We start from the raw sequence: 13672 nt of genomic DNA, 5'->3' as shown, positions 1-13672 counted from the left end.
GACTTTATTTATTTATTTATTTTATGATAGTCACACAGAGAGAGAGGCAGAGACACAGGCAGAGGGAGAAGCAGGCTCCATGCACTGGGAGCCCGATGTGGGATTCGATCCCGGGTCTCCAGGATTGCGCCCTGGGCCAAAGGCAGGTGCCAAACCGCTGCGCCACCCAGGGATACCCAGCACAAGACTTTTTTTTTTTTTTTTTAATTTTTATTTATTTATGATAGTCACAGAGAGAGAGAGAGACAGGCAGAGACATAGGCAGAGGGAGAAGCAGGCTCCATGCACTGGGAGCCCGAGTGGGATTTGATCCCGGGTCTCCAGGATCGCGCCCTGGGCCAAAGGCAGGCGCCAAACTGCTGCGCCACCCAGGGATCCCTCCCCGGCCCAAGACTTTAAAGATAATTGAGACACACCTGGATAAAATTAAGAATTCTTCAAATGAAAATAAATTTTAGATAATATGATACTAGGGACACCTGGGTGGCTCAGCGGTTGAGCGGCTGCCTTTGGCTCAGGGCACAATCCCAGAGTCCCAAGATTGAGTCCCACATCGGGCTCCCTGCAAGGAGCCTGCTTCTCCCTCTGCCTGTGTCTCTGCCTCTCTCTCTCTCTCTCATGAATGAATAAATAAAATCTTAAAAAAAAAAATAATATGATCCTAAAGTTACAACCTGAAAAGTAAGGAAACTTTGATTTGTACTTTTGAGAACTTTTGGCTTTTATTTTTCCAGTACCCATCGACCTACCTTAGGTCAGGACTCTTTAGGACTTGAAGGAGTAGCTAGCCAAAGCTTCATTCTGTGTAAGATAATGGACTACAGTGGTACTTTGTTAGCCTAGTGGCTCTGAATTAAGATCTTACTCTGTGAATTAATTCAAAATAGATTTTGTCAGGTCTTCATGTTTGAGTATAGGGAATGAAGGAGAAGGAAGAGTGAGCACTATTTCTGTATCTTTGTCTTGGGTTAATGGGTAGACATTATACCAGGTGCTTAGTAAGATCGCATTGTAGTTGTGTGTTTTGTTTTGTTTTATGTTTTTTAAGATTTTACTTATTTATTTGAGAGAGAGAACACAAGCCAGGGGGAGATGCAGAGGGAGAAGCAGACTCCCCACTGCACAGGGAGCCTGACGCCTAGCTCAATCCAGGACCCTGGGGTCATAACCTGAGCCAAAGGCAGAGGTAGAAGCAGGCTCCATGCCGGGAGCCCGACGCAGGACTCAATCCTGGGACTCCAGGATCGCGCCCTGGGCCAAAGGCAGGCGCCAAACCACTGAGCCACTCAGGGATCCCCTGTGATCTTTTTATTCCTTTAACGGTCGGTATCTTTCAAAAAGAGCAGAAATTTTTTATTTTGATAAAGTACAATTTTATCAGTTTTTTCTTATATATCAGATGTTTATTTTCTTATATATCTTGTACTAGATTTTACATTTAAATCTCTGATCTTTTTGTGTTCATTTTTGCATATCATATGAGGTACTGATCAAAGTCCAGATTTTTTTGCATATAAGTATCCAGTTTAGATACCATTTTACTGAAATGGGTATCTTTTTTATTGATACCATTTCAATATTGATCGAATTGAAATGGTATCAAATTGATGCCATTTTATTGATAGTCTTTTATTGAAAAGACTTTCTCCATTGAATTGATTTTGCAACTTGGTCAAAAAATAATTTGTTCACATATGCAAAGGTCTATTTGTGGACTGTGTAGACCATTTCATTGCTCTTGTTGCTCTTTAAGACACTGCTGTGCCATCTTGATAATGTAGCTTTATATAAGTTTTGAAATTAGTGTTCCACCTTTGTTCTTTTACAAAGTCAGTTTGGCTCTAGGTCCTTTGAATTTTCTTAGGAATTTTAGAATCACTGTCCATTTCTATAAATATACTTCTGAAATTTTTATTAGAATTATATCAAATTATAGATAAACTTGGGAAGACAACTAAGACTTTAACAATTTTAAGTCTTTGAACCCATGAAAACAGTATAGCTTTCCATTAATTTAGATCTTCATTGATTTCTCCCAGCTCTGTTACATAGTTCAGTATACAGGTTTTGCCAGATTTGTTACGGAATATACCTCAGTGGCAGAGCATTTTGACTGAATCTTTTGTCAGATTTATGTCTAAGTATCTTATATTTTGATGCTATTTTAAATGACATTTTCAGCTCAATTTCTGTTAATACTAATATATGGAAATATGACTGATCTTGTATATTGACCCTGTCTGTATCTTGCAACTTTGCTAAACTCACTTACTAGTTCTAGCAGCTTTTTTATAGGTTGCATCAAATTTTCTAAATAGGCATTCGTGCCATTTGTGACTAATAGTTTTACTACTTTTCCAATTTGAATGCCTTTTATTTCTTTTTCTTGACATAGTACATTGGCTAGAACCTCTAATACAGTGTTCAATAGAAGTGGTAAGAGAGAACATCATTGCCTCTCTTCATTAAATATGACGTTAGCTCTAGGTTTCTTGTAGATTCCCTTTATTAAGTTGAGGAAGTTCTATAACCTAGTAATTTGCTACTACTCGAAAGGTTGTTGAAAGGTTTGTTATCAGAGCGGATGTTAGATTTTCTTAAATGCTTTTTCTGTATCTTTTGAGGTGATCATATGGTATTCTTTTTAATTTCAGTTTATCAATATGAATTATATTGAATGATTGTGATTAATGTTAAACCAGTCTTGCATGTTTGTGAAAAACCCTACTTGGTCATAATGTATTCTTTTTATATATTGTTGGGTTTTATTTGCTAAATTTGTGTTAAGAAATATTTTGCATCTATGCTCCTGAACAGTATTGCTCAGTAGTTTTCTTGTAATGTCTTTGTATAGTTTTGGAGTCCAAGTAATGCTGGCCTTCTAAAATTTGTTGAAAAACATTACCTTCTCATTTTTCTGGAAGAATTTGTGTAGAATTGGTATTATTTCTTGTTAATATTTGGCCAAATTCCCCAGCGATGCCATTTGGGCTTGGAATTTTCTGAGTGGGAAGCATTTTATTTATGTTTTATTTCTTAAATAGATAAGGGCTAGTCAGTTTATTTTTTTGAATGAACTTTGATAGTTTGTGCCTTTGGAAGAATTTGTCCACTGTATCTAAATTATTTAATTTATTGACATTGTTTATAATACCTCATTATTCTTTTTATATCTGTAGAATCAGGGCACCTGGGTGACTCAGCCGTTGAGCACCTGCCTTTGGCTCAGGTCATGATCCTGGGTCCTGGGATCGAGTCCTGCATTGGGCACCCCACAGGGAGCCTGCTTCTCCCTCTGCCTATATCTCTGCCTCTCTCTATGTGTCTCTTATGAGTAAATAAATAAAATCCTTTTTTTTTTTTAAGATTTTATTTATTTATTCATGAGAGAGAGAGAGAGGCAGAGGGAGAAGCAGGCTCCATGCAGGGAGCCTGATGTGGGACTTGATCCCAGGACTCCAGGATCCCGCCCTGGGCCAAAGGCACGGGCTAAACTGCTGAGCCACCCAGGAATCCCTAAAATATTTTTTTAAATGGGACAAATAATGTCTATTAAGAAAATCTGTAGAATCTAGTGATGTCACCTCTCTCATTCTTGGTACTGACAGTTTTTGTACTCTTTCACCTTGTCTTGATCAATCTAGTTAGAGTTTTATTTGTTTCATTGATACTCTCAAAGAACTTTGGCTTTATTTTCTGTTTTTCTGTTACCTGTTTCATTGATGTCTGCTTGATTTCTTTTTAATAATTTGTTTGTTTGTTTGTTTGTTTGTTTGAGAGAGTGAGAGCACATGCAAGAGCAAAGGGATAAGCAGACTCCCTGCTAAGCCAGGAGCCCAAAATGGGGCTCGATCCCAGAACCCTGAGATTATGACCTGAGTTGAAGTCAGACACTCAACTGACTGAGCCACCCAGGCACCCCAGTGCCTGCTCTGATTTTTTTTTTTTAAGATTTTATTTATTTATTCATGAGAGACATAGAGAGAGAGAGAGAGAGGCAGAGACACAGGCAGAGGGAGGAGCAGGCTCCATGCAGGAAGCCTGACGTGGGACTTGATCCGGGGTCTCCAGGATCCAGCCCTGGGCTGAAGGCGGTGCTAAACCTCTGAGCCACCCGGGCTTCCCCCTGCTCTGATTTTTATTATTTACTTTCTTCTGTTTACTTGGGGTTCAGGTTGTTCTCTTTTTAGTTTTTTAAGGTCACAGCTAAGATCACTGACATTGTCTTTTCTAACATAGGCACTTTCATATTATGTATTACTTTAGCTGGATCCCACAAGTTTTCATTTTCATTCAGTTCAAAATTTGATTTCTTCTTTGATTTGTTGAGAAGTGTGTTTAGTTTATAAATATTGAAGGTTTCCCCAATATCTATCTTTCCTAATATCTTTTGTTACTGTTTCTAATACAGCCTTGTAGTCAGAAAACAAAAAAGTGACTTGAATCCTTTAAAATGTATTGGGGAGTGCCTGGCAGCTCCATAGGCTAAGCATCTGGCTCAAGTAATGATCTCAGGGTCCTGAGATTGAGCCCCACGTTGAGCTCCACACTTGGCATGGAATCTGCTTGATATTCTCTCTCCCTCTGCCTCTGGCCCTCCCCCTGCTTGCTCATAAGCACATACCCTCTTCCTCAAAATAAATAAATCTTAATATGAATCAGGACTGTTTCATGCCCCAGGATTTGGTTTATCTTGGTGAATGTTCCACATGTGCTTGAATGTATGTATATTCTGTTGTTGTTGTATGGAGTGTTCTATAAATGTCAAATAGGTAAAATTGGTTAATAGTATTCAAGGTCTTCATTTTTATTGATTTTTGTCTACTTGTTCTGCCAATTATTTCTTTTTGTTCTGCCAATTATTAAAAGGGATGTTGAGGGATCCCTGGGTGGCGCAGCGGTTTAGCGCCTGCCTTTGGCCCAGGGCGCGATCCTGGAGATCCGGGATCGAATCCCACGTCGGGCTCCTGGTGCATGGAGCCTGCTTCTCCCTCTGCCTATGTCTCTGCCTCTCTCTCTCTCTCTCTCTGTGACTACCATAAATAAATAAAAAATATTTAAAAAAAAAAAAGTTTAAAAGGGATGTTGAAATCCCTATCTATAATATCCCTAAATATATATATTACACCCTTATTGAGGTGTAATTCACATACTATACAAGCTATCCACTTAAAGTGTACAACTAGAGGGATGCCTGGGTGGCTTAGCAGTTGAGCGTCTGTCTGCCTTTGGTTCAGGGCATGATCCCCCCAGAGGCTCAGATTGAGTCCCGCATCAGGCTTCCTGCATGGAGCCTGCTTCTTGCTCTGCCTGTGTCTCTGCCTCTCTTTCTGTGTCTCTCGTGAATAAATAAAATCTTTAAAAAAAAAAGTGTACAACTAAACGTATTTTATCATCGCTATCCAATTTTAGAGCATTGTAGTCCCCTACAAAAAAGCCCCACGTTCATTAGCATTCACTCTCTATTTCCCACCACCACAGCCCTCAACAACTAATCTATTGTCTGTCCCTATAGATTTGCTTATACTATATGTTTTATATAAGTGGAATTGCAATATGTGGTCTCTTGTAATTGGCTTCTTTCACTTGGCCTAATGTGTTTTCAAGTTTTAGCCATGTCATAGCAGGTAGCATTAGAAAAAACTTCACTCCTTTTTTGGGGCACCTGGGTAGCTCAGTTGGTTAAGTGGCTGCCTTCAGCTCGGTCATGATCCCAGAATCTCAGGATCAAGCCCCCGAGTCATCAGGCTCCCTGTTGAGCGGGAAGTGTGCTTCTCCCTCTCCACCTTCCCTTGCTCATGTGCGCTCTCTCTCTCTTTCTCTCTTTCTCAGATAAATGATATGGGTTGGTTTTTGTTTTGTTTTCTTTTTAAAGAACTTCATTCCTTTTTATTGCCAAATAATAATTACAGGGCAGCCCCGGTGGCTCAGCAGTTTAGCGCCACCTATAGCCCAGGACGTGATCCTGGAGACCCAGGATCAAGTCCCACTTCAGGCTCCCTGCATGGAACCTGCTCTTCCTGTGCCTATGTCTCTGCCTCTCTCTCTCTCTCTCTCTCTCTCTCTGACTATCATAAATAAATTTAAAAAAAAATTTAAAAAAAAAGAAGACATGCCAAAAAAAAAAAAGTAGAAGAACTCAGATTTTTCCAGTTTGGATGTCCCCCTCCATAATACCCACTTTAAAACAGTCTTGGTTTATACCTATTTCCTAACAATTAGTAATAGTATCCGCATTCATTTTCAGGGATATTGCCATTTAGATAGTGACGTAGTCCCCTACCAGTAATCCTTCTGGTGTTTCATTATACCTAACACTAATAGAGTTTGGATTGTTTTTATCCAGCACACTCTTCTGATCCGACCCAATTTATACATACATTAGTTTTAGTTTTATAGTGACCAGATGAACTTATCAGCATGGTTTGCTTAATTTAGTTAACAGTTACCGATTTTATAACACTTATTCTACATCCTTTCTGCTGAAACATTTCAAAAAATTGACACTCTGCCCCATTGTACTTCAATAGCCATCTCTAAATAAGTTTTGGGACACCTGGGTGGCTCAGCGGTTGAGTGTCTCTCTGTCTTTGACTCAGGGAGTGATCCTGGAGTCCCGGAATCGAGTCCCACATCGGACTTCCTGCATGGAGCCTGCTTCTCCCTTGCCCTCTGTCTCTGCCTCTCACACTGTGTCTTTCATAAATAAATAAAACCTTAAAAAAAATAAGTTTCTAAGTATTTATGAACCTGTCCGGAAACCACAGCAACATTTGCGGTATGAACATCACTCCTGACATATAATTTTCATTTCTTAGGTTCTCTTAAGGAGGGATGCACCTGTAAAGCATGCTGGTATGATGCTTTTCAGATAGCCGATCACAGCCAAAGAGCAGTCCTAGCTACGTGGCCACATGTAACCCGTCTTCCTTTTCTTTTGGCAGTGCACGATCTGATTTTCTGGCGAGATGTGAAGAAGACTGGGTTTGTCTTTGGCACCACACTGATCATGCTGCTCTCCCTGGCAGCTTTCAGTGTCATCAGTGTGGTTTCTTACCTCATCCTGGCTCTTCTCTCTGTCACCATCAGCTTCAGAGTGTACAAGTCTGTCATCCAAGCTGTACAGAAATCAGAAGAGGGCCATCCATTCAAGTGAGTGAAAGTATCATTAGTAACACCCTACAGTTGACTAAGTGAAGAATTACAGGGCCTGATGCAGCTAATCCCTTGCATGAACCATCAGCTAGAAACCTTGTCACTTCAGAATTGACCAAGTTAGGAGCCAAGAACATTTTGACAAATTAGAGGCTCACACTTTAAGACTGAAGAAGACTGAATTCCTGAGCAGGCAGCACCCAGTTAGGTGGGGTCCCAGGACGTGTTTAAGCTCCCACATAGGGAAATCTTAAAACAACTTTGAAGTCTCAGTATTGAGGCTGTGCACTTGGCACTATTAGAATTTGATATGTTTACTCTTAGTTTTATTACTTTTTCCCCCCCTTTAGTTTTCTTAATATCAGGAGCAAGTCCTGAGGTCAGTAGGTCATGCATTTCTAGAATCCACTTGCTGACTTTTCTGACTGTGCTGTAACTTTGTAACAAATGTTTTCCTCACACTTTTCCTCTTGAAAATCTTAGCCATAAACAATTTTAACATTTGCAAATGACAGTTTTTCAAAACCTTTTCCTCATAGGGAAAGAAATTCTTCTGTGTCTCAAGACTATGGCAGAATAGCTCTAGTCCTTTTATTTTCTCTTGGTGAAAATAGAAGACCATTTAAACTATATGTGGCATTAAAAAAGTTATCGCAGGGATCCCTGGGTGGCGCAGCGGTTTGGCGCTTGCCTTTGGCCCAGGGTGCGATCCTGGAGACCCGGGATCGAATCCCACGTCAGGCTCCCAGTGCATGGAGCCTGCTTCTCCCTCTGCCTATGTCTCTGCCTCTCTCTCTCTCTCTCTCTCTCTGTGTGACTATCATAAATAAATAAAAGTTTAAAAAAAAGTTATCACAAATTGGTTTTAACAAATCAGTAGCTGTTTACTGAATGACTAAATGTGACTGGCCATAAACTAGATGTCTTAGCAGGATTTTTCGTCTTTTGCAGGACACTGTTGTGGATTTGTGTTTTGTTAAATTTTACAAATTACAGCATTTATTTTTTATAACTTTTGGTAGTAAATATTTCTTAATAACTAGGAAAGGAAAGCATGCCTTTCCTTCTCTGTTTTTCCCACAAGACTGTAGGCTCTTTAAGCAAAAGCAGTCATCTTTTTCATCTTTTTCCTGATCTGCCCTATGCATAGCAGAGGGTCTGATACTCAGTAAGCACTCAGTAAGTACTTAGTGAAAGAACAAGTTACAAGCACATGGTTACATCTCAATTCTGTAGTTCATCTGTGAACAGAACCCAAGTCTTTCTTTTTCTTTTTTTTTTCAAGTCTTTCTTTTTCTATAGTTGTCCACCCTGCAAACTTTGTATCTCTCCACCCTCCTTGTTTTGTTAGCAAATATTTTATAATGCCTTTTTTATCATTTTGAAATGAAATTCATAAATATCTATAAATTTCAAAATAGACTATAATTATAATATAAAGGAATGATAAGATAGAAGGTCATTTATAATAAAGTAAAATATTTCCAGTCAGTATTTAACTGCTTGGACATGGCTACACACACACACACACACACACACACGCCCACAATAGAGACATTAGTTACTTGTACTTAGATGTATAATCTCCAAAACAGATGTGATTTTCCAAAGTAGTAAAAAATATGGTAGTAGAGTTTAGCATACCAAACAAACCAAAATAGTCTGTTTAGGAAATTCAGGATATGTCAAAACTGGGGGGGGGGGAAATCCTTGTTTTTATATGTTCTGGACTTTTGATAATTATAAGTGGGTTCACCTTCATGAATATCCTATGAGGCAGTAGAAGTTACACAGGACGTAGGACAATTCTTTATTGTATATGAATGTCTCACACTTAGCAGACATCTGACATTTTTGTCTCTGCCCAATGAAAGACAGGAGCCCTCTCCCTGCTCCCCCATGACGGCAAAAAAATGCCCCTACAGATTTCTTAAATGTACACTCTATAAAACTGCTCTACTAACAGAAAGAGATCTTCTTCCTTGTCAAATGTATGACTGTTGTTTCTTCTTCTGGAAGAGCCTACCTGGATGTAGACATTACTCTGTCCTCAGAAGCTTTCCATAATTACGTGAATGCTGCCATGGTGCACATCAACAGGGCCCTGAAACTCATTATTCGTCTCTTTCTGGTGGAAGATTTGGTTGACTCCTTGAAGGTTAGTTGCTTCTACAGCTTTTGGTGGAGAAGCTGAGGAAAATCAGAGACTAGGTTATAACTCAGAGGAAAAACAGTAAAGAGGGTTTTATCATACAAAAATATTTGCTTAAGTCAATCAACCTGTGAAAAGTGGGAGGGGTAGGAGTCAATAGAGAGAAGGCATCTCCTGCACATGTAGAACTACGTGCCCTCCCAACAAGGGCAAACGTCATTGACAGGAATGCAATCATAGTCTGTTGAGCTTAAGAGAACTACAGAATTCTCTGATGCACCCTGCAAGTATGTGGTGCAGACGAGTGTAACCTTCATTGGGAAATTATAATTACGTATGGCATATATCATTAAACTTATGCAGTCTTAATCGACAAGGAGAATGGCCTCAGTTGACCTAAACTTTGCATTATGATTACTCCTGCTTAACCCTCTGTTGTTGGCCTTCACAGCTGGCTGTTTTCATGTGGCTGATGACCTATGTTGGTGCCGTTTTCAATGGAATCACCCTTCTGATTCTTGGTAAGGTAACAAGGAAAATGTCTCAATGCTCTTTGAAGTACATCTAGCCCTTGAACGACACAGCTTTGAACTACAGGTTCAAAGAGTTTTTACAGTACAGTACTGTAAATGTATTTTCTCTTAGGATTTTCTAACATTTTCTTTCTTCTAGCTTACCATATTATAAGAATATAGCATATATAATACTTGCAAAATATGTGTTGTGTTATTGATAATGCTTCTGACCAGCAGTAGGCGGTTAGTAAAGTTGGGAGGGTAGTCAAAAGTTACATGCAGATTTTTGACAGCACCAGCTATCCGTGCCTTAATCATCATGATGTTCAAGGGTCATCTGTAATTACTAAAAGTAGGAGCAAAAAGAATGCCCATAATGTCTCCCCTACTTCCATGCGGCCCAGCCTTTAACATCTATACTCCTTGAACTAGATGTTGGAAGAACCTGTTTGTGGCCATAGGTTTATTGAAAGGTCTTAACTCTAAGGAAATATCATAACAGCTAGAAGTAGAGTTGTGTACATTTGGTTTAAATATGGGGATCAAACCATTTTCATAATTTGGAAATTATTTGTGATTCACAGAAGGTAGCCTATGTACCTATAGCTAACTGTCCTTAATTGAGAGCCCTGGGTAGAATTTCTTAAATTGAAGATGTATGTTTCCCTATATTTTATGAGGAAAAACATTTGTGTTGTATCTTGGGTCTTTCTGACGGTCTCACATTTACACTTGCCATGTCCTGTGATTCTCTTACAGCCGAACTGCTCATTTTCAGTGTCCCCATTGTCTATGAGAAGTACAAGGTAAGCACTTGTCTGTTTCCAATTAGATATACCTGTTAATTTATGACTAGCTTTAGTTTTTTGGGGGGGGGGGTTGTTTTGTTTTTAGATTTTTTTTATTTATGAGAGAAACAGAAAGAGTGGCAGAGACATAGGCAGAGGGAGAAGCAGGCTTCTTGCAGGGACCTGATGTGGGACTCGATTCCAGGACCCCAGGATCACCCCCTGAGCTAAAGGCAGATGCTCAACCACTCAGCCACCCAGGTGCCCCGCTTTAGTTCATTTTTTAGGCATTGAAAGTTTGGAGCAATCTCTTCTTTTCTTTTCAAGATTTATTTACTTATTTTAGAGAGAGAAAGCACAAGCAGGAGGGGCAGAAGTAGAAGGAGAGAGAATCTCAAGCAGGCTCCATGCTCAGCTCAGTCTCATGACCCTGAGATCACAACTGGAGCCAAAACCAAGAGTCGGATATTTAGCCAACTGAGCCACCCAGGCACATCATGAGGGGTCATTTTCTAATCAATCTTGCAGGCTAAGTTTTATAAGTCAGGAGCCTGAAAGAAATTGATGATAGTGGTTTCCTATACCAAGAGAAACTGAATGTTTATTTAGGAGAGAGAAGTGTAGGAAGGAGACTTATTTTATGTTTTGTTTTGTATCATTTAAGTTTTTCATGTGGATACATTATCTGTTAAAAAAAAAAGTTGAAAAAATGCTTAAATAAATAAAAGCTGGTGTCTGAAAACAAATTTAAACTATCAAGGCTATTATGGGAATCCACTGGTGTGAAGAGATGTTTGCATTTTGGAATGGTGCATGCAGAGCTTTGCAAGATGCTTGCTAGCTAGATTCTTTATAGATTAAGTCATCAGTCCACACTTTTTTTATGCCTTTTGGTATTAAATGAATTAGTCTTGGGGTACCTGGGTGGCTCAGTTCGTTAAGCATCTACCTTTGGCTCAGGTCATGATCCCAGGGTTCTGGGGTCAAGCCCCAAGTCTGGCTGCCTGCTCAGTGGAGAGAGTGCTTCTCCCTCTCTCTCTGCCTCATTCTCTCTCTCATTATCTCATTATCTCATAAGTAAAAAAATTACCTCATTATCTCATAAGTAAAATATTTTTTAAAAAACCAACTTCCTTTAAAAAAATAGGGCAGCCTGGGTGGCTCAGTGGTTTAGCGCCACCTTCAGCCCAGGGTGTGATCCTGGAGACCTGGGATCGAGTCCCATGTCAGGCTCCCTGCATGGAGCCTGCCTCTCCCCCTCCCTCTGCCTGTGTCTGTGCCTCTCTCTCTCTGTGTCTCTCATGAATAAATAAATAAAATCTTTAAAAAAAATAAAAAATAAATAAGTCTTACCTAGGAACCAGAATACATTTGTGATTATAGAATATAGATTAGACACAGTTTTTAGTATTCAGAAAATGCTTTACTCCAGTGTCTATAAAGGAAATGCCTAGCAAGTAAGACCTTAGCAAAAGAAATGAGTGATTTTTATGGCAACAGAGTATAAGGTGTTTATGGCATAATTTAAAGTCTGAAACCTGAAGGGTTTTGGGGGGTTTTGTTCTGTTTTATATAGGCTCCACATCCAATGTGGGCCCCAGCACAGGACTTGCACTCAAAACCCTAAGATCAAGAGTTGGATGCCTAACCGACTGAGCCACCCAGGTGCCCCTGAACCCTGAAGTTTTTAAAATACTCTTAAAAACTGGCATTACTGGGACAGTGAGTTGGCACAGTCAGTAGAGCATGTGACTCTTAATGTCAGAGTCATGAGTTCAAGCCCCATGTTGGGTATAGAGCCTATTTTTAAAATAATAGTAAATTTTTAAAACTGGGCATTATTTTCATTTCCAAGAATATGCAATAGTGTTTTTAAAAAACAGTTAAGCTAGACAAAAGAACATTACCTTCAGAAAGATTGTTAATCTGTGTGTTGCCATAACTGAAGTTTTTCCCTTCCTTAAAGACCCAGATTGATCACTATGTTGGCATTGCCCGCGATCAGACCAAGTCAATTGTTGAAAAGTAAGTGTACTTAAGTTCCATGTTTTATTGGGACGTGTGCTTTTCTTCCCCGATTATTTGTAGCTTCCTCTGTAGCCTACTGACTCAAAAAAAGGAATTTTCACACTGAAGATAAATATTGGTTAATAGTTTGGTTTTATTGCAAACTATTTCATCCTACTTCCTTAAAAAATATCTTTTGTGTCTTAGACTAAAAAAGATCAATGGAATTAGAACCTTTGCCTTTTTGAATTGGCTTTTTAAGTGTCTGTGGCTGCCTGCCCATATGCATCAGTTTTAAGGGGAACTCTTCCCTCTCTTTTCAGAAATAAAATGTTTTACTAAATAAATGATTCAGGGTGCAATGCTACCTTTCCTAAAACCACCAAATCTCTGTTTCCTCTTTAAACCAATTTAATACGAAAATCAAGTAATAAAATATTGGTAGGTATTTTTATGACTCCCATCAAGGAACAATTTGGGAGGTTTTTTTGTTTTGTTTTTGGCTTTTTTTAATTACAGCAAATACTAAGGAACCCACACTTCTAATTAAAATGTTAACATTTTTATGTATTCAGATATTTAAGAAATAAAACATCACAAGTAGATGCATCTCTTTGGTGCCCCATTTCCTTGCCCCAGTCCCTGTCACACTGTAGATTTTAGTGCTTTTTCCAGTTTTGATAAAGTGAAAACTGAATATATGCAGGCAGCTCTGGCTTGATGCCAAGGTCGTGACTTGCTCTTTTGCTTTAGAATGTACATTAGAGCTAAAACCAAGCAAGGACAGTTAGTACAAATATGTATCTGATTGTTTACTCTTGATTGTAAAAGATGGTCATAGCTTAGCTTTAAACCTAATGTCTTGGTCAGTCCCTGCTGTGGGATCTAATACTTGTGAGGGGTGGCTTTGACATTGGCCGAGAGGTATGTGAGTGACCTTAGTGATGTGTAACCTTAATGCACAAAATAAAGGATAGCTTTGGTGTCCTACGAGGGGCTGGGAACTCTTGCCAGCACCTGTAGTCTTTTTATGTGTCACCTTGACTCGACTCCTT

General features: G+C 39.2%; 1 protein-coding gene across 3 annotated transcripts in view; it reads left to right on the top strand.

Moving 5' to 3' along the window:
- The window catches only part of RTN3 (reticulon 3), a 57726-nt gene that overhangs the window by 41545 nt on the left and 2509 nt on the right, over nucleotides 1-13672 (top strand). For all 3 annotated transcript variants that reach the window (XM_035701737.2, XM_035701739.2, XM_035701738.2), the window contains 5 exons: nucleotides 6945-7152; nucleotides 9175-9313; nucleotides 9759-9828; nucleotides 10582-10628; nucleotides 12577-12635. In XM_035701737.2, the coding sequence (XP_035557630.1) occupies nucleotides 6945-7152; nucleotides 9175-9313; nucleotides 9759-9828; nucleotides 10582-10628; nucleotides 12577-12635 (523 nt within the window). The remainder of the gene's footprint in view (nucleotides 1-6944; nucleotides 7153-9174; nucleotides 9314-9758; nucleotides 9829-10581; nucleotides 10629-12576; nucleotides 12636-13672) is intronic.

The sequence above is a fragment of the Canis lupus genome, chromosome 18 (assembly GCF_003254725.2).
Source record: "Canis lupus dingo isolate Sandy chromosome 18, ASM325472v2, whole genome shotgun sequence".
NCBI lineage: Eukaryota > Metazoa > Chordata > Mammalia > Carnivora > Canidae > Canis > Canis lupus.
The sequence above is the reverse complement of the archived record's forward strand: the minus strand, read 5'-3'. Positions and strand labels throughout refer to the sequence as shown.